This window comes from Pezoporus flaviventris, unplaced genomic scaffold (assembly GCF_033815535.1).
Source record: "Pezoporus flaviventris isolate CSIRO_AGI_PZ_B2104156 unplaced genomic scaffold, CSIRO_AGI_Pfla_v1 ptg000005l, whole genome shotgun sequence".
In the NCBI taxonomy this organism is placed as follows: Eukaryota; Metazoa; Chordata; class Aves; order Psittaciformes; family Psittacidae; genus Pezoporus; species Pezoporus flaviventris.
This window is the reverse complement of record NW_026892553.1, coordinates 3898678-3920016: the sequence shown is the minus strand read 5'-3', so window position 1 is coordinate 3920016 and position 21339 is coordinate 3898678. Positions and strand designations below refer to the sequence as shown.

At 40.1% G+C, this 21339-nt stretch overlaps 1 protein-coding gene across 4 annotated transcripts in view; it reads right to left on the bottom strand.

Annotated features, from left to right (window-relative positions):
• Positions 1–21339, bottom strand: part of COL4A5 (collagen type IV alpha 5 chain) — a 77428-nt gene that overhangs the window by 51346 nt on the left and 4743 nt on the right. For 3 of the 4 annotated variants that reach the window (XR_009741924.1, XM_061445711.1, XM_061445709.1), the window contains exon 2: positions 5941–6000. Coding sequence is in view for 3 of the 4 variants with exons in the window: in XM_061445711.1 (XP_061301695.1) it covers positions 5941–6000 (60 nt within the window). In the remaining variant the exon portion in view is untranslated. Of the gene's footprint in view, positions 1–5940; positions 6001–13801; positions 13856–21339 lie in introns of those variants that run through there. The other variant, XM_061445710.1, reaches the window with a different exon arrangement.

The window sequence follows — 21339 nt, the reverse complement described above, 5'->3', positions numbered from 1 at the left end:
GATGCAAAGACTGACAGTCACTGGCCAGTTCTGCTTGCATAGAAAGAACTGAGAAAGTCTGGATAACTTTTTGTTTCAGACTAGAAAATACAGAGAAACATGAACAGGAAAGGTTTAGGTCAGCTCTGATCTCATCCATCTTCTACTCCTGAAATTACAGGATAATTTCCATAGCAAAATAAAGATGCAGCAGCCATAAACCATCATTTCCTTGGGGAATGGGTGAGGAGTCAGATTCCGATCTCATTTAGTGATAAATCCAGAGTAGCTGGCAAAGCAAGTGCCCTCAATCAACTACACAGATGTGGCAAAACTGTCATCTTATAAGCTTGAACATGACTGCTGCTTGGGGGTAGAAAGAAAAAAAGGGTTGGGAAACACCCTAAAATTATGCTTTAGGCAGCAGCAAGATACAGCCAATTAAACACAGATACACTAAAACTTGGCATAGTTCCACGTACTCTAATAATAGGTCACAAGTATTTAAGAAACCAGGGATAGACGGGGATTTAAAGCATATACAAGTAATTTAAGTTTTTAGAATTTCTTGCTGAAACTTCAATGCTTATGAACAGACATTATGGGGAGAGAAACCAGGATATTTGCACTATTGGGGCATACCCATAAAAAATAGAGACTTTAAAAAGGGATCAAAAAAACATTCAGGAAAGCTGTAGCTGGACAGCCCATTTCAATGCCTAAATACATGCAAGAACCTGGCTGTAACATCTGGCAATAGAGGCACATACTGCTTCCTGCCCTCCCTACAAAAACAATGAACATCACAGAGTCTAAAGAGTTAACTATGGGTGGCTACTTAAAACTAGACTCATACGAATGTCTGTACATTAAGCAGAAGGCAATAGGGATCTTAAGGACACAATTTTCTTAGACTTCAAGCTCCAAGAACATATATTCAGAAAGTCCAAGAATATGAAATTCTTCCTTTCTAAGGGGCATGGATTTCTTGTATCTGCTTACAAAGGCAAAGTATCTCAAATGCCTTCAGAGCTCAGATAGTCCAAGCTGTTCTTCACAGAATCCCAGGCACCAAGCTTGTATGAGATTGTATATTAGGAGCTTACAACCCAGTTGAGTTGCAACCCTTACATTGTCATCAACAAACCCAGTAAACTCAGAACCTTCTGAAATTCTCTTCTAAAAGGCTATGGACAAACCATACATAAAAACTAAATAACAGCTTATTAATCATTTTAACTCAATTTGAATGAATAGAGCCCAATAGTCCTGCTCTTAAAAACCAGTATCATGCATTTGCAGTTATTTTGAGGTAGAATCGTTCTTAGGTACTGTGAAAAGTACGGTCCTTCCTTGAGCAAGCTACCTTACAGCACATGTTGTGCTCCAACACAACTTGTATGAAGAAACTCATCAAGCTGAAAAATAACCTAGCTTACAACAAAACTTGTTTTCAGCAAGATCACTGACACCTCTGAACATTGCTACACATAAGTCTCAAGGAGAAATAGGAACACCTAAGCTAAGGTAAGAAAGCTTATTCCAGCAGCAGCACATATCACCACTTTAAAGCAAAACCACAGTAATCCTGGGGCACAAGCCCTCTTGGTGACTAAGATGCATGCAGCTTGCTTGCTGTGGCCCATGGCTCTCAGTCTTCATCAGCTAGAGCAGCCGAGATTCAGTACCACCACCTCCTCCCAGTCTCAGAAGAGCTGATCTTATCAGCATCTTGGAATCTTGTTTTCAGCTGAGGTAAAAGCAGCCCAGTAATCTACAAGTTTCACTGGTTTGTCTTTGACATTGCTCCATGTGCAGTGTCTACTGTGTTTATTCCTTTAGCTAGTTTTTACTCATTAACTAGCTTTTAAGCATTAAAGGAGGTTAATCTCAGAAGTGCCAAACAATCTTTATTTAAAGCCCGACCATCATCCAGTTCCTTAAGTGAAAAGCAATTATACACTTCTCCTGCAGTTGCAAAGTGAGAGCAATTCCTACAAGCAACAGTATGTAGCAGCTTAATAATTTACTTCAGTTTTAATATTCTCACCAGATTCAGTTCACTACTGAGCAGCTTGTTGTGAGTAACAGCACACTGGCTCCCAGTGCAACCAATTTTTCCTGACTTCTCCAGTAAACTCCTCACATTTCTTCATTATACCACTTTAGACACGTTTTAATTTTACCAACTTACTGCGCTTTTGATTCTCCAACAGATAACATGCTACTGATGCTGCAGGGGCTCATGGCAGAGACAAAGTTAAACAAGTGTCACTGGCAGAATGAGAGCAGTTAAATGAGAGCCGTGGCTCCCAAAACCAAGTACTTTTCCTGTTACAGTTCAGTTTGTATTACTTTATGTGATCTGTTAAAATTTGGATATCCTGAATAGAATGCTAGGATGCTTAGGAAAAAGGCTACTTCTGAAGCTCAAAAGGAACATATTAGGCTCTGCTAAGCTGAACAAAGCAGCACTTCTTAGTTGATTTAATGTAAGTGAACAGTGGTTTGGATGCAGAAGCTGGTTTCAGGCTAGAAGTAAAACACATTGGAACAGAAGCGCAGGGCTCAGCTGAATGCATTTGACAAGGCTGCTCTTGTCTTCCCAGTACAGAAACAGGTTCCATACACCTGACTTCTGGTAGTTCTAGAAGTACATTGTCACACTTTCAATAGGAAAATCAGAGAGAAGAGGTTATCTAAACAACTGCTTGTCTAAGGCTCTTCATACACCAACCAGGTAAGGAGCTATAGAGTTTCACTCCTTGTTCAGAGGTCATTGCAGAAGGAAGCAGAAACACCAAATGTGAAGTGTCAAGTACAAAGCAAAAGCCTGAAACATGTTGTTGTAGCAGCAGTTTACACTCAGCAGGAATAAAGCTAATATTTACAAGAAAGCTGGGTTGAAGACAGCTTACATCAAATGTATAAGTGGTACACTGTGATGGATCAACCTATTCATCTTAAGGGAGCCCTTGATGTCTTGTACTACAAGACTCTAGAAAGTTAAGGCTGTTAAAAAAAATATAAAATAAAACCAAAGAATTTGTAAGAAAAAACCTCATGGATGTGCATGACAGAGAACTCCTGTGTTCTCCAGAGCTCAACTGCTGAATCCATCAATGCATCAAAATGCTGAGGGCTTTGTAATTACAGGGCAGCTAACATAATGGGGTGTGTGCACATATGATCAAACGAGTTCCACTAGCAACACATCATACTTAAGAACTATGGGCTTTGCTTTCCATTGTTCCTTTACATAATGTACATGACTACCTACAACAAGCTTCAGAAGGACGGTTTGAAAAACCCACCCACAATAAAACCTCTGGCATTCCTCAGGATCATGCTGCGTTTACCTTGACTGAGATGGAAAATGAGTCACAGTTCCCAAATCCATCCTTAAGATTTTTATTCTAAGGATAGAAACTTGCCTTATATTTATCCATTTAATAAGTGCGAGTCTCAGACCCATACTCCCATCCTTAAGGGGACTTGGGCATACAAAAGAAAAGAGCAAGCAGTCTTACTGCAGGTGAAGCTGGTTTCCTTTGTGGTTTGGTTTCTTTTTTTAATTATTCTTTATTTTATAAAAAGATTACATTTTGATCAATCTGCAGCCACTTAAGAACGTTCCAGGCAGATGCAGATGTGATGCTTGTTTTACTGGAAGCCTTCTCTTCCTTCCCCACTTCATTTCCACAAAAAGGTACCAGGCTTTCCACTCTCCTGCTCTAGATTTGCTATAATTCCCTCCAGAAAAGGCCAGCAGAGGTTGGAAACTAAATGTGGAAGAGTTTCTCCTGTGCAGCTAACAATTAGCTAGGACAGTCTGGAGGGGTAGAAACAAGACCCACAATACCTGATTGCACTGGAGAGCCTGATCTTGAGCAAGGCTCATATGCTCCAGCTGTTGACTGTACTTGGACAAAAAGCTCTCTCTGACTCCAAACAGTCCCAAGATATTCTTTACCAGAGAAAGGTGACTTGATTTCATTAAATGACACTGAAGGACTAGAGTATATCCAGTGGGTCATGGTCCCTGTATGTGCAACAGCTGTATAAAGAGAAAGCTGACTCACTGAGAGAAAGTTACTTATGTTATTTAGAAAGCCAGAAGATTCACTTCTACATTTTCCTTATCCACATCAGCCAGACAATACCCATAAATTCACAGAACAGCTGTGACTAGTCCAGAAAAAGGCCAACTTTGAAATACAGAAAGGGTCTTCAAAGTTGTACCTGCTGTGAGTGTATTGGCAACGTAAGCCTAAGGCTTCAGTGCCTTCAAACTAAACCCAGAATAGTCCTGTGACTGGTGTTAGGATATATCCGATTCTGCCACCTGCGTTAGAAGATCCTGTAGGAACACATGAACCAGGTGCCCATTTTGGCTAAACAAATCTAACTCAAAGTTTGCTATTGAGGGGATACTGTCCTTCACCAGCTATGTAAATCAGGAATATACTTGAACCAAAAGCAAGTAAATGCCAAGGAATGACCTCATGTGTCTGGAGCTACCTGGATGGCAGGTGTGGCACCAAGAATTACTCTGAATTTTGGACATCTGCCTTGTTTAACCTCAGCCAATAGTAAAATCCTGTGTCAGCACATTACAGCGCCAATGCAGCAACTGGTTACTTTGCATACTTACAGTCATTTGAGGTTACACTTGTTTACGCAATGTCAAAAATCGCCTTTGAAATGTGTCAGAAATTAATCTAGAGCACTGAAGCCCTTCTAGAACCTTGCTAAGAGAGGGTAAGTGGTTTGATAAGACAGGCTTATCAAACTCTTAGCTATCAGTTCACATCTTTAAGAAGACTGCTTTGTAACTCAAGCAAACTGTTTACAAGGTTGAGAGTGGAAATGTTTCAGGCAGTCTGTTCCCCTTGCAGGGACCACATCACATTGATTCCCCATGACAACAACAGTTACATGGAAACTATCTAACCACAATTTACTTACAACTAGTCTTCCACGCTTCAGAAAGGCTCAATTCAAGCAAGTACTAAGCCATGTATCTACACAGCACTGCAGCTAAAAAGAAATGCTGGGCATATGCCATTTACTCAAGGGAAAAAACTGCAAAACAATAAGAAATAATGGTGATAGAAAAATCAAGTACTGCACAGATACACTGAGCTCAGGCAGTGAGACTGGAAGTCAAAGCTCTATGGAAGCAGGAAAGCTCCAAGATGTCAGCATGCATCTGTTGGTCTTAGGGCAGCCCAAACCAGCCTGTAGGACTGAATGAACCACACAGGGTTGTTTTGCAGGGGTTTACTCCAACAATATGTGTTTGGCCACTAACTAGCTACTAACTTGGGTGGCAACTATGTATGTTGGGAAAGCTATATCTGAATTGTGTCACTTCCACAGTCTAGCAGAACATCTAGACAGCAAGAGCACTCATCTTTGTATACAGCCATACAAGTTAGAAGGTAAGAAATTGAAAGTTTAGAGCACTTTACTTTTAAGCCTCAAAGGCAAAGAAAATGGGAAAGCAACTCAAACTCACTCTGGTTTTATATTGCCACTGAAGCATTACTAGTATACCCATTACTGTACAATCCACACCTTAGCTTGTCCACAATATTTAGGGCAGTCAGGCCTTGACAGTAAATAGGAATTCATTCCTTTTTACTAGAATTTGTCGCTTTTCTGGTTAGTCCTTCCACATAGCTGGAAGGACTTGTGCCATTATTTCCCATTCTTGAGAAAATTATATGAAATTCTGTATATCATCAGATGGGCCAGCTGGTCTGACCCAATATTTGAAGTCCTTATGAGAGCTATGCTCTTTGATGCATGCCTACATTACAGTCAAAGAAAATAAGACATGAGGAAGAAACAACAGCTATTATCTATAAGGTTCAGTTATATGAAGCTGACACACGGCTCAGTGGTATGTGTTGGTCTACCAGCAAGAAAAAAATAAAGAAAAAAAAGCATATTTACCTTTTCACCTTTTACTCCACTGCAATCGCATTTGGATAAAGATGTACATCCATGGCAAGCCTTTAAAGACACAAGAAAAACATTACATGTTTTTACTAAACATAAAGCCATATTAAGTTTTTAATACTATTGCAAAAGTTAGCCTAAAATACAAGCCTACAAAGTGTCATCTATCCATTGTACACGGTGTTCAAAGCAGATACAATTAGCAAGGTACAATTACCTTCATTAATGGCTATGCTTGCGTGTAAGCATATTGCAGTTTTGACAAATTTTAGACTTTTAAACTTACGTTTAAACACTGCTTACTGTAGGGCACAATGCAACACACCTATGGCCAAAAAGGGCCAGAACTTTGATAAAATAGGCTCTTCAAGCACATGCCTTCACACTAAGGAGAGTAAAATTGCGGTTCCACCAGTAGATGTCAGGTTTTGCACAAGAGTTTAACCAAGCCTGAACCTTATGCTTGTGATAGTTACTGGAAAAATCCTTACTATTCCATTAATTCTTCCCTCCACAGCTCAGTCATTGAGAAAAGGTTTTTTTTAAAGACTCTAGATTTTATCTAGCTGCATTCACATTCCATTACAATGCATGACCAGTCTGCTACAACAGTCTCTAAGTACAAGGGGAATGACAGCCAAATATTAAAGGGTCAGAGGACAGGGACAGAGAAGCTTAATTCACAGAGAAGATCCAAGTTAGGTAACTTCTCCATACCACATCTGCTTACTTTATATTCCTTCCCCATGCCAACATGGGACAACTCATTAGAGCTCCATGTCAATTCAGAGATGAACAGAGGAGTTTGCACAAGTGAGACTTCCCATTTGTCTTCCTCAATGTCTCTACATATTACATATGACCATTTTCCAAACTACTTTATAGTTAAAACCCATGAACCACATTACAAGATCCACTACCAGAAATACTTCAGGGTTTAACTTGTTCTGAGGACTGGTGAACACTGTACTAAAAAAAAAAAAATATAGGTGTACTTAAAAGTTTGAAAAGCATTTGGGGTCCTCCCCTCCAGTAATCCACAGAGGACATCATGTACAAAGCTTCAATCAAGCAGGAAACCAGTTGGTGTGTCAGAGCTAAAGCACACCCACACTTGAATTCTGGTCTTCATTATCACAGAAGCATTAAGATACATGACCCATCACCTGCCTGGCATTAGGAATGTCCTGGCTCTTGGCCTAAACACACCAATAAGCATCACAGTGGACACATAGAAATAGCTTAATTTACCTGGACTACATAAACCCAGGATGAACTAAAGCATTTCATAGCAAAAGGCAGAGCTTTAAGTACAGGAATAGTGGTATGACGTGAGTAGGGCATCTCTCCAAATCTTTCATATGGCTTTTTTTTTAATCCGTTTCTTTATTTAATGTATGTGGAAACTCAAAATTCTTAGTTAACAGGGGTTTATTAAGCCATTTCCTAATGTGAAATTGAACTTCATTAGACAGTTCATATTTTCAAAGATCAGACTGGACAAAGCCCTGAGTAACCTAGCCTGACCTCCTAACTGACCTTGTTCGGAGCAGTGTGTTTGGTTAGACCCAATCCCCTTCCAAGCCAAGTTATCCTGCAAATACGGCATCAGATCCTTTTCACTTTTAAAAGTGAATTTTAAAAAAGCATGGTCCTTGTGAACCAGTTTTAGGATTAATCTTGTTAACAAAGCTTCATTTAAAAGGGATTAACCTTAGCTACACGCAGTATTCCCTTGCCTCACAGTACAAGCCTAACACAAAACAATAGCAGGTTACCTAGACCACTGTGCAGCAGCCCTGGTTTCTTGATCACAAGGGTAGTGTATGAGAGGTACATGAAAACCTCTGCTGCCTCCAAGAGGCAGGGGGGGGAAGAAAAATAAATGAGTATTCATTAAAAGCCTCCAAAAGCTGTGCAGTGGTAAAACACACATAGGCTAAAATAACACACATGGAAAGCAGGATCGAGATCCAACACAGCATAAGAAGGCTTTATTTAGGTTACAGAACAGACTCATTTAATCTTCCTCACAGCTTTCAGAGAAGGTTCCTAATAGAGATCCTGAGTTTTCAGGTACAAGAGAACTGTTGGTGTGAAGAGGAAGAAAAAGAAGCATGTTGAATAACTACAATGGTAGAGATCCCACAGCCTCTCCAGGACCTTGATTTGGTGCCTGAATATCTTCATTCACCCCCAAAAATCTCACCATGATTCCCTTTGTATCTATTGTCTCTTACCCTATGCAGGATGAGGAGGGTCTCTGGCTCCATCTTTCCCACACCCTCATAAACAGTGAGACAACAGCCGTAAGATTCACCTCCTCCCCTGAAGCCCGTTTCTCTCAAGTCTCAGCACTTCCCCATACACCTAATCTCTCGGCTCTGGGGATCCCAAAATAAAGCAAAGAGAAGTCACCTTGCTTAGAATCAGGCACTGACTGTTGCTGATTTCAAAGGGCTGACAAAGAGACAGTTTTTGAAGGAAGTGCTTCTCTTCCTTATTCTATTTGTAGCTTAAAGAAAAAGTGTACTTTGATGTAACCAATGTAGATTCTTTTTTTTAAGCCTTGACTATTCCAAAGTCATTTATATATTCAGACTGGATCTCTTGCTCTTTGAGCAGTCTCTTAACATACACAGCCAGCCTGTCTTGAAAAGTCAGGTGTAGTCACTGAACCCTTTTGGACAGATGGCTTGGATACCAGGTTCAGATGCATTACTTGCACGAAGGGAACAACATGGTCTTTCCCAGACAACAGTGAACGGAAGCTAAAACAATTCTGTAATCAGAAAACTTTACAAATACCCAGTGTAATCAAATGGTAGCAATTTTTGGCTTAAATCCTGGGAAGATCTACTCACGCACAAGCTTATCAAGAAGTATTCCTTTAGCACTTATCTTCCTGTACTAAAGCTGTATTTGGCAGATTGTGTTTCTTATTTGCATCAGCTTGTCTCCCCACCAAATTAAGGTTTTTAGGTAACTAAACAGTTTGAAGAGGAAAAACCCTGAGAATTTGTCCTATACCAAGAACAATTCATGCTTCGTACAGGTCATAATGCAATACAGCATAAAAACTAAAACATGTTGGCACAGCAAAAAATAAGCTTAATGACCTATTCTAAGTGAAAACTTGCTTCTTGTTTAGACTTTTCATAATCTCAAGGCCTTTTTCACTTGGGAAAGCAAGTGCAAAAATTGTGCTACAGGAGGCTGCATAGCACATAACAAGCCAGTACAAGTTTGAAAGCCACTCAGCAGCCACAGGCTACAGATGTCTGATGTCACAAGTTCTGTATTGCACATTAATACAAAGAAAATCCAGGCTCCATACTACGCATAGCAACACTTGGAATTTCTCCTGCACATAAGCAATAAGTTATCTACGCCTCAATAAAAGCAAGCAGATACAATCAGTACAACATTTCAAGCACAGGAGAAAAAAATACATCTATATTAAAAGCAAGATACAGATGGTGACAATCAGTTGTTTTCCCTTAGTAACAGTTTAACCATTACTAGTTCTGAAAATTAGGCAACTTACTGTATTTTCAGACACGGAAAACTAAATGAGTTCAAACGTCAGTGGAACTCAGAGTTACACTAGGTACATTTGTTACAGGTTGGGGAACAGAACAAGTCACCTGCCTTGAAGTAGGCAGCAGAAGCCTTCTGTAATAGTGCAATTCCTAGCTCTGGCCAGAAAGACACAGTGTCTTATGTGACAGGGAAGATGAGGAAAATATATTGAATGTAATAGTGAGTTGTGGCTTGATCATAAAGAGCTGGTCAGTCTCCACATAGTTTTCAACTACATGAAGATGGATAAGGAATCAAGGCAGCTTCTGAGAACAAGACTGAAACTGCTCAGGTTAGTTTCTTACCAGCGTAACCCTGTTGCCTCCCGCTCCATGTACCTGTAAAGATGAACTCACTATCATTGCCATTTCCTTTGCTGTGACTTTTGCATAGTAAGACACAATCAAGGGGTCTAATTAATCTATTTGAGTTTAGCTAATCCTTTCACTGGATTTTCCTGACAGCCTCTACCCCATTGAGTCTGTGTGGAGAGCAAGTTCTTTTCATTAGTATATAAAAGGCAAGATGGTATTGGTTTACTGGTCAAAGGATAAATCTTTCAGAACAAGCTCAGTCTTTTGTATCTTACATGGACTGAGGAAGACTGCTTTATGCCACCAACAGAATGGGGGCTTGTGTTTTTTTTTTGATTTGAAGAAAAAAAGTACACATTTGAAATCAAAGTCACTTCTTATTCTTGGCCATAGATTTGTTATAGTCAGCTCAGTGAAATGGATAAATTTTGAGGCTAACTTCGGCTTGTTTTGGCTAAGAGCCTGCTTCATGCATTGGGCACATTCCCCTCCTTTCTCATCAGGCCTACAGTTGTCAGTGACAAGGCAATTTTAGCATATTCCACCCCCTCTCCAAATCCCAGCTGCCATTCACAACAGCATCTGACAAAATACTTTTTAAAACCATCAAGTAGATGAATGCTATTGCTGGAGAGAACGGATACTTGGGATTTGCTAAAACTGTGAAGGGAAAACAGTCCGTCTCTCCTAACAGTACTTGAACCTGACACTTTCAGTTCAATCCCATACACTTTCTCAGAGATACAGGTAACAGAAGCGCTTCTGCAGGGCTGAAGTGCTCAAGTCATTCTACTAATTGCAGCAGGCTTTTCGGTACAGCTACTCAGGCAGTGAATTATTGTTATTCAAAGGTATAACCTCAACTGCTGCATAGATGTGGACTAAACAGATTCCTTCCTGTAAGACACAGGGCAGGGGGTTGTATAGATCCTGTTACTTTCAGACTATTTTATCCTTTCCTTCCAAGTATTATAAAAAGCTAATACAAAGAGCACTTGCTCTTATTAGTAAGTTTTAGATTCATTATCAAGCACCTCAAGCCTCTCTCTTCAGTATTTACCAGCTTCACACAACCAGCTATTCTTGTCAGCAAGCTCATCAGGTAACAAAATTAACAGTACTCATTTCTTTGGAGAGTAAAGAAAAGAAAAAAGCTGAATAAAACACCAAGTCCTGCATTCTGTCATATCAAACCATGAAGGCCGGTGTCAAAAGCAGTACAGGTACATCAAACCCTTCAAGCTCTTGCACAGCATGCATCAACATCACCAGGTTTTTATTGACAAAGAGGAGGAGGGAAAAGAGATACAACAATAGCGTTATATAGGCTAAAATCTGTGGTTTTGAAGTCTGCTGCTAACATCACCTTCTGCATTCAAACATGACAGCTTATACAGTCAGGAATACAATGTTTTAACAGTAGAGAAAAAAAGGGAACACAAATATTGGATAACTGTCAATATAAAGACTGACTCTGCTGTTAGAAATTCACTTTGATTAAAAACAGTGAATTCAACACATATAAAAGCATCTGTTACAAATATCTTTGCCCAGAAGACTACAATACTGTTTCTACTGGAACCTTAACCCTAATTCAATTATTCATACCTCTATTTATAATTGAAAAGAAATTCAGCCTTTCAGTTGCAAGCAGGCAAAGGTTAAGCTTTATTTTGGTGATAGTCCTGAAGAACATACATTTATTAGCTTGCCAAGATCTGTGTAACAAAACACCTGCAGAGTTATCTAGTTAAGGATTTACTACTCATCCAGGTCAAAGATTTCATCCATTTATCTTCAGCAAGTTGAGTTTCCTTTCACTTGCCTGGACATGAATATAACCAAGAAACAAAAGGTTTTGTGGGGATTTGACAAGCAGAGTTAAAGCTACTATTGTGAGTTCTAATTATGATTTCACATACACGCTCTTTAGGCTTAACAAGAGTACAAGTCTGCAGCTAACGTCTCAAATATCTATGTGAAGTCAACTATGGCAGCAAACCCATCACAGCTCCATAATCCAAATGGCCATCATTTTCTCACTGATGTATTTATAAGCAGCAGCATTGCTATAGCAGAATCAGAATTAGAAGATTAAGTAATAATTTCTCTCCATTTACCTAGCTAAATATACTAAGAGAAAGAGTTTCATGGTCTAAAAAATAAGAGTTAAAACACATCTGCAGAAGTTTTTGACCCTTTTTTTAAAGAAAGGGAACTTCTGACATGTAATTTAACCTGTTACACCTCGAGGCACTATCTTTCTTTGAAGTCTGCACAACACAAGATCTGTTCAGACTTGCAGAGGAAGCTCTTACCTGTAGTAGCCACAGTTCTGGCCACTGTGAATGAGAACACAACCAGGCAGGTTAAAAACATTGAGACACGTGATGGCTAAACAACCCTTCTTTCCTTTTAAGGGACGGCACTAGGTTGTTTGCTATTTAGTCTACTGCAGTAACATGAAACATAGGAGACCCACTAAATGTAGTTCCCACATCCCAAACAAGTTTTCCAATTATACAGAAAGCTTACGGATCAATAAACTATCTTCAAATACAGCTACTATGATTTGGTTGGAATAACTACCTTCAAAAAAATGTAAAACTCTGAACAATCACATCCACACTAAAAATAGTGCCACAAGAAACAGAGGTGAGCTCTTTTCTAAAAAGGGTTGAATTTTTAGTACAAAGTACAGGCAGAAAATTATATGCAATTTTACTGCTTTAAACTGAGCCATCATTTTTAACACACTGTTCTCTGTACAGGTTATCTTTCACAGCAGTTTCTAATTAAAACACAAGGCAATACTTGCTGCCAACTTAAACCAGCTGACCTAGTCAAAGCACAACTTTCAGACTCAATCTCTTTACTGAGCCTCCCAAAGTTTGTTTAACTTTCATCCCCAAACAGCAACCATTGGCCCATAAAGATTTTTTTCCCCCCATAAACCTGAAAGCATCACAGGATCAATCCCTCTCCTTTTCTGGAAGCTCCTAAGAAAGGTTCAGAGGAAAGACCTACATAAGCACTCACCTACAGATAGATTCTGGCAGTGCAGTGACCTGCCATGCAGCAGCTACTGCACAAAAGACTCGCAGGCAAACAAGGGGAGTGGAAGGGCAACTATTACAAATGCCTGAACTGCTGAACAGGGTTTCTAGAAACAGGAAAAGAAAGGAAGGACTCATCCCCAGGAAGCTGCAGAAAGGCTGCAAGTCATCAGGAAGAGGCTTACACAGAAACAGTTTAGCCTTGTAGAAGTTAGAGGTTCCCACATCCCTTTAACAACTGAGGTGAAAGCAACAAGCAAACCTGCAGATAAGTTATCCCCCTGGAAGAGGGGGTATTGCAGCCTGACAGCGTCTTCCTGTACCAGATTCCTGAACCTGAGAAAAGGACACGCTGCAAGAGCCCAGCTGGACATCCAGTCAGCTTCCCTGCAATCCCAGACCTTGCTCTTTCTCCATACCGGGCTTTAAGAAGGTGAAGACTGAGAACCCTAAGACGTGAAGAAGCTTTAAGCAGGCTGTAGAAGGAGCAAAATTAGACCTTGCAACTCACAATAGCTCAGTCTCATTTTCTATGAAGCTTTCCATCTTTGGAAATGATTGTTGCCACTCTACTGCACTGAGCGCTGCCAGCCTGGCCCTCAACCACACGCAAGGAAAAGGACATGGGCAGTTCTCACCACTTCTGAGAACCATTAACATCTGTGCCTTACAAGATGAAGAATGGACTTCAGTATATTTCACTGGGTGAGACAGAAAGCAAGATAATCATAACATGCTCCAGGGCCCTTCTCACAAGCATTTCAAAGCTAAAATTGAAGAGAACTGACAAACCAAGTACTTTCACTCCTGTCCTGATGAACACAAATTCCCAAACATTCCACTACATGATGGAGTGGGAATTTTCAAAAGTTTCCTTTAATAGCAATTCAGCATGTGTATTACCTTTATGCAGCCATCCAGAGACAGCACCTTAAAAAGCATCGATGTTTAGATATGGCAAGTACTCCTTTTGGTAAACAATGAAACAAAAAGCACTGAAAACAGAACATAAATTACAAGGGAGGTCTTGGCCCACTTTCTCCCCAGGTTCATGAACTGACATAAGCCAAACATATCTCCCTCTTCAGCAGGCATTGCAGCACCTGCATGACCCCTAAATAGGCAGCATTAATAGAGAAACCCCTAAACATAACTCTGATTGGCTTTTCAGTTTTGGAATGGGAGACTTTGGGGATGGACAAGTTTTACGCCACGTCTGTAGGCAGTCTACACTACTGCTCATTTCAGTTCTAAATGCAGAACTCAATGCAAGCCATCCTCCAGCTTTTATACATACCATAAGGAAACCCTTTAAGTACACAGCAGATTAGAGAAATGGTTTGTTTCAAGTATGCCTCCATCCTGCCTGGTTATGCATTCCTGGCACTGAGAAACAAGCCTGGAGTACCTGACATCCAGGCAATGGCAGCACACTGTAAGCCACTTGGCTTTTCAAGAAGACAGCATTAACTGAATTTTACACATGAGTCTCTAATCACCAGCCTCTTGAGGCTTCCTGATTTTTTCCAGCTGCAAGTAAGTACCACCATATGGTACTCATTACAGGTCAAGATTTACTAGTCATTTAGGACCTCTCCTGAGTGACAGGTGTTAGATATTGCCACTTTCTATAACCACGTCCACATGTAACACATACCTAGACCTAACTCAGCTAAACTTGTAAGCCTCAGCTAGGCTTGCAGGCCAGGTATTAGAGTCAACACCAGTCATTCCAGCAGCCTGTTTTTAAACCTTTCCTGGTTAAGGGTGGAATAAAGATACAGGCTCCAGAAAAACCTCATGTTCCTCACCTTTATCCATGCAACATGCAACAAAGGAAGTCTCAACCCCTGTGTCCTGTTAATCGATATCAGTCACTTGTCACTGGCAACTGCACCTTCATGCATCAAGTGCATGAAGCAGACCACACAAAACCAGAAATCCACTTCCTCTGAGGAAGGAGAAGCAAAATGAAATAGCATTTCAGATTAACCCAACTCCACTGTGCTCTATGTTGAAACTACTGGAAGCACTAAATTAATACCAAACATTAAGCAAGCATACATGCTAGAGAGAATAGAGACTGTGCACAGTGATATTGCATTAAGATGTTATCTGAAGAAGCACACGCCCTCTTAACTGTCAGAACAAGACCCAACTCACTTAAGGCTTGGTGGGTGTCTGGGGGATTTTTTGTGGTGGAGGCGATTATCAACTCCATTCTCCTTCAGTTCTTGGACCAAGTATCATAGCTCCAAGGTTCTTCTAGTTAAAGCTGGTTTATCATTTGTTTATGCCTGTAGCATCAGCATACTCTGTGTGCATTTTAATACCTGAAAATAGCACTATGGGCAGCATTTTCTCTATATTGCTCAATACTAACTAAAAGCTACTCTCCAGCCTCAGGTAATCAAAGTTGAGAAAGTGGCACTGAAAAGAGCCAAGTTAAACAAGAAAGCAACAAAGACAAAGCAGCTGTGCTAACCCTGTAAGTCAGAGGCACTTCCAAAACACAGCATTGGGATGAGTTGGGAGGCCCTTTGCTTTTATCCACATGGGTACAGAAATCCCTAAAGCTGATAAAAGTTGGGTATTTAGTGGGAGCTCTCAGGAACTCACAAGCTTAACTTCGGCAGATAGAGTAGCCCCCAGGGTCAGCCTCTTCAGTTCATCTACTAATGTACTGGCTGTGTGCTAGCAAGAGCTCAGGGTCTTCTCATATCACCTGCAATTTCAAGTGAGGTGCTTCACAGCAAGGTGCACTTTGCTATGAAAAAAGGACCTTATAGCAATATGGAGAATAACAAAAGCCACTTGCTATGAAAAAAGGACCTTATAGCAATATGGAGAATAACAAAAGCCACTTCCCACAGGGAGAAAAGAAAAAGAGGTCTGAATGTATTTTATTGCCTTTAAAATCCTGGGAAAGACAGCTGGAGGCTAGTGTTAAGAAATCATTCTAACTACTAGCACACACAGACACTGGAATTAGATACTTAAACTTGATTAGAATAGATTTCATCCCCTCACATTAGAGAGATTACATCTAGAGGCTAGAACATTACATTATCCTGAGAACTGTTATATTTGGTTTGCATCCCCTGGGAGTTAAGTCACACTTGTCAGAGACTTGCTACCTTAAAATTCTGAGCCCATGCCAAGACTTTGCTAAAAGGACCATAGGTAAGATCTTTACAGAAAACACTGAAAACCCAACAGGTTTTACTGAAGTATGAACATTTTATCAGTAATAGGAAAGGCAAAATGAATCTGATGAGTTCTAGAGAAAGGGGGTGCAGAGGGAAAGGAAATGAACTCTACATTTTTATTTCAAACAGAAGCTGATGTCTAAGCTCTTATAATAATTTCTTCTGTATTTTGTCTCTATTGACCTCCAGACGATAAAAAGTTTTTCAAAGAAACTGTCTCAATGAGTATTGTGCCCGAGATGTTCAGTACTACAAACACCTCAGCAGAATATGGTAAGTACACATACAAGTGCAGCAGACAGTGCCTTAGTAAAGACAAATGAAAACAGGTAATCCAGCTATTCCTTTTCCAAAAAAGGAGGGATATCAGCCACCTAAAACTTGTGAGTGAAGTGATACTTTCAATGGAAGCTGTGTAAATAGTTAAGTACTATTTGCTTCGGGAAGGGAGGAAGTCTTCAGCAGTAGCATAAAGCTTTTTCCTTCCCCTGACACATGCAAATTTAGTTATTGCTTTCTCCAGCAATTGATTTTACCCACAGTCACTCTGGAGGTTACTCAGCAGCAAGCTAACAATTTCTAACCTCAAGTATCTTGTTAAAGTAACCCCCTGACTAGACTTGAGAATGTCAGTAAGCCATCTCCTTTGCAGTATTGCACTAAAATACCATCAGCTTAAAAAAGTGGGAGTAAGCAAGGATAAAGCACACATGGTTCCAACACCCTAGCACAATAATTAAAGTGAGGAGATCCATTCATAGGAAATAGCTCTCAAGCATTATTAAAACTCAAGACGCTGTTCAGTCTGAAGCTTGGCAGGAATAAGAAACAGCCCCTGGCATTTTGTACATATCCCAAAACAGAAAGTCACGTTCTCCATGGGAAAGTATTCCCTGAGGCACACTGTTTTAGGGAGTATACCAACTCCCACAAGTGCTATTTGGAGCTGAACATATGCCAAGAAAATAACCTGCTGCAAGTCTGTGATGTATGTGCTGCATCCTGAGGTAAGCAGTATGATAATTATAAGCACTCAATATGGAGCATTTCCACAAAGTTTTAATTGTATTCCTACAGCAAGAAGATACTTTTCCAATGCCATTTTAGTCTGCAACTATTAGATAACCAACTACAGGTGCTCAAAACCAGGTTTGCTTTGAGCAAGGTCACCTAATTTAGCCTCCAGAGCAGGAAGAATACAGTCAGAGTTTTCCCATGATTCTACAATGAACGACAAGCTGCAGGGGAACCTCTGCTCTGGCACCTGAGGCATCTCCTTCCTCCTCCTGCACTGCCCTTAGGTCTGCAGGGCTCTTTCAAGTATTCTCACCCCTCTCTCCTGCCTGCTGTTGCACAGCAGGTTCCCCCCATCCCCTCTTCTTACATTTGTTAGCCCAGAGGTGCTACCACTGCCACTGATAGGCTCAGCCCTGGCCAGTGGTGGGTTTCTGTTGGGGCTGGCTGGCACTGGCTCTATCAGACCTGGGGGAAGCTTCTGGCAGCTTCTCACAGAAGCCACCCCTGCAGCCTCCCTGCTATCAAAAACTTCCCATGCAAACCCAATACAGTTTTTGCCTCTGGAATACAGAATCAGTACCAAAAGAACTGCCAAAGTACAACTATAGCTCACATTTCAGATATCAAGTATGCCAAACATTTGTTCAGTATCTGTTATCACAGTATGAAACATGAAATAAAACACTCAGCCTGAAGCAGAAAGCCAAAAAAGCTTGAGAAATTTGTCCAAAGATTACAGCATTTTGAATACACACACTGGTTTGGACAGGAGTTTTCTTCCAGGAGACGACATGACGCAGTGTTTTGAGATAACTGAAGCTTCTTAGACAGCACATTTATGACAACCCATGAAAACTACTCTTCCAAGTGCAGCAAAACCTTGCATGACTGAAGAATATTTTCTCCAGACTTCATTACCAGTTTGTAAGGATGAGCATTCAGGAATTCACCTTCACACTTTAAACATCCACCTTCTCTATTTGTCCTCTGAACCCTTTTAGCAAGTGGAGATGATACAGTGTTCATTTCATGAAATACTTCATTTCATGTTTATTTCATCAGTGTTTGGTAACTTCAGAGTTTGACTCGGGTACAATCCTGACCACCACCAAAAAGCTCAGGGGATTCCTTACTATTTTAAATGATCTTCTACCAAAATTATGTGCCATGAAGAGAAAAGGGTGACAAACAAGATTATAATGACAATACATTCAGTGATCCATCATCTTTTGATGTTAAACACATTTGGCTGTTTACAAAGAAGAAAGAGTAATACTAACTCCATTGCTGCCATGACTGGCTGTGCTGTTCCTGCACAATTACTTCTGTAGTATATTAGTAACTGAAGGTTTATTTAAAGAGACCTGTTTGATTGTTCTCACTTATTCTAAAAATACACATTTTCTGAGCATGACTAGACCTGCCAACAAGCATTTCCTCATTCAAGCCTGAAGTTCAGGAATTTTCTAGGTTCACTTAGGATACAAAAATTCATACTGTAGTCAGAGACATTTTAACACTTTGTTACTACTATTGCTTTAAGAGGTTGAAAGCATTTAAAACAGACAAAACACTTTCAAGATTTTTGTGCATGTGCACGCATGTGTGGAGGAGCCTCACCGATTCTATTGCCAAGAAGCTTCCACGGGCATTCTGGATAGAAACTAAAGGACACCAGGTATACATTTTCCCTTAAGTCAAAACCACAAAAAACCCACCCACACAAACATGAGCTTTTGGATGGATGTTCTCACCAGTTGCCTGGGCAGGCTCTGGGCACAGGTTTCTAGAAATCTGCACGGCACTACTTCCCCTCATAATAGTCAGATGAATACTGGAAGTTGCTATCAAAACAAACACACACTGGAGCCTTGCAACTCTGCATACTCCATAGATTTTCTCCTTGTCATTTTAAATATTTAGTGATTTAATAATTAAAAAGAAAAAAAGTGGTTTTGCAGAAACCTCCAGGTTTTGCACAGAACCATGGAATGGTTTGGGTTGGAAGGGACCTCAAAGCTCATCCATGGACAGGGACACCTTCCACTAGAACAGGTTGCTCCAAGCCCTATCCAGCCTGGCCTTGAACACTGCCAGGGATGGGGCAGGCACAGCTTCCCTGGGCACCCTGTGCCAGTGCCTCAGCACCCTCACAGGGAAGAATTTCTTCCTAATGTCTAATCTAAATCTTCCCTCCATCAGATTAAAGCCATTTCCCACAATGTCTGGATGAAGAGAGATACGGTTCTAATCTTTCAGTCCAGTGAAGAAGCTTCCTTTCCCTTCTGAATAGCTTCTATTTTGAGCCTTAAAGGGCAAAGGTTTCTTAAACTAATTCAGAATAAATATTTTCTCTGATTAAGCCAATTCATAGTCTGAATGGCAGCTAGAAGTTACTTAGCCTTTCAGAAGCAATGGCTTCTGCTGTCATTCTCTGTAACAGGTTGGTTCAAAGTAAGTTAACTCAGAAAAATCACAGCCCTTTAGAAAGGATTATTTTTAAAAGGTTTTTAACTGCGTTCATAAGCTCCTTCACCCAAACATTGTTGTACAGTGGCATTTCTTGTCAAGAAATCAAACTTTCAGGAGCTGAAGCCTTGTTTAGCCTTGCCTGGAGGTCATGCTAGTTTTCATTGCTTTAAAGCCATTTAAACGTGGGTTTAAACAATTGCTACTTTAAGTCAAGGTGTAGAAAGAGTGCAGTTCATTGCCCAGGGTGGTCATTTTCCTCTCCTCTCAGATGCCTGCAGGGTTTCAGTATATAAAGAGGAAGGTTTGCTTCTGAAGAATCAGTGCTGTGTTTAGCAGACACAGACTGATACTAGATAGTCTCTTTTTCATGACTTGTCAAGATATTATCAGCTATTCTGATACACTGTAAACTTTTGACATTTTTCATAGTACTACTGCTGAAATAACAAGAAGTCCAATATATATAATCAGAACGAACATACTTATTTTCCCTAGCATGATTAAAAAAATAGGGCAAAAAGAGTGAGACTACCAGGAAAACAGCAAAGCGTTTAGGATAGAGGTGATATATATAGACGGAACTTTTTTTTCACATGGAGATGAGAAATACTGCCACAAAGTGTTTAATATAAGTTACTTTGCTTAGCAATAGGTGGTTATTACAATAGGAATGCCTGTAAGTCCACAGTTGAATGAAAAAACACATCTGGCACTGGTCTTTTAAGTAGTCCTGGATTCCAAGCCACCATTTTTTGCATCACACTGTTTATACTAGCATACAAATTAAGAAGCGTGACATCTTTCCAGACTAAGACAGAAAAGTAGAAGACTCCTACTATAAGAACAGATATACCTTTCTCTAAATTAATGTTGTGATCTAAAACTAAGATTCACCTTGGTAACAACTGAAGTCAGTCCTAGAATAAACACACTTTCCAACACATTTGATATATTTTAGCAGAAAGCCCTGACAGAGACAGCCACTGGCCTGTTTTCAGCCAGAGAAGGGAATAGAGCTTTGCTTATCTCAGGGAAAGTTAAGAGAAGGGAAAGACGGGGTTTCAGCAGAGCTGCAGTGTCAAAGCTTATCAAGCTTACAGTGGGGTCATATTAGGCTACAGTAAGACAGTTTTGCAAGTCTAGCTATATGCCTCAAAAAAAGATTAACTTTGTAGACAGCAGCTACTTCACTTCAGGTTCTAGTTTAAGTGCATTGCATATAGATGCCTGTTACAGTGCCAGGAGAGAGAAGAGATTGAAATTCAACTCTGACATTTTAATTCTCTGTAGAGATTAGGTAAAAGAAACAAGTACAGATGAGACTAAACTATTTTCCTTCCCGTCCGAATCAGAGAAGGAGACAAAAGAGAGAAATCCAGCAGCAGAGCTGCAATAATGAAGAGCCTTGAAGGCTGTCACCTCTAAGACAGCTGAAATCCTGAGCTTCAGAGTTCCTCTCTTTCCGACTCCTAAATCACACATTCCAGGTTGAAATTGTCATTTTTTGTCAGTATTGCCATTACACTTTATTTTGCTGGGTTTACATTTTGACAGAATAATACACATAAAATACATTGTATAGGACACCCTCCATAAAACACAAAACTGGAATTTTGAATGCTGCTGTGCTGACAGCTTAAGAGACAGCTTCTTGAATAGCTGGAACTAAAAAGGAGCATTTAAGTAAATACAAACCTTCCAACTCACAATTTTATTACACAGTTATGACTACATAATTAATTT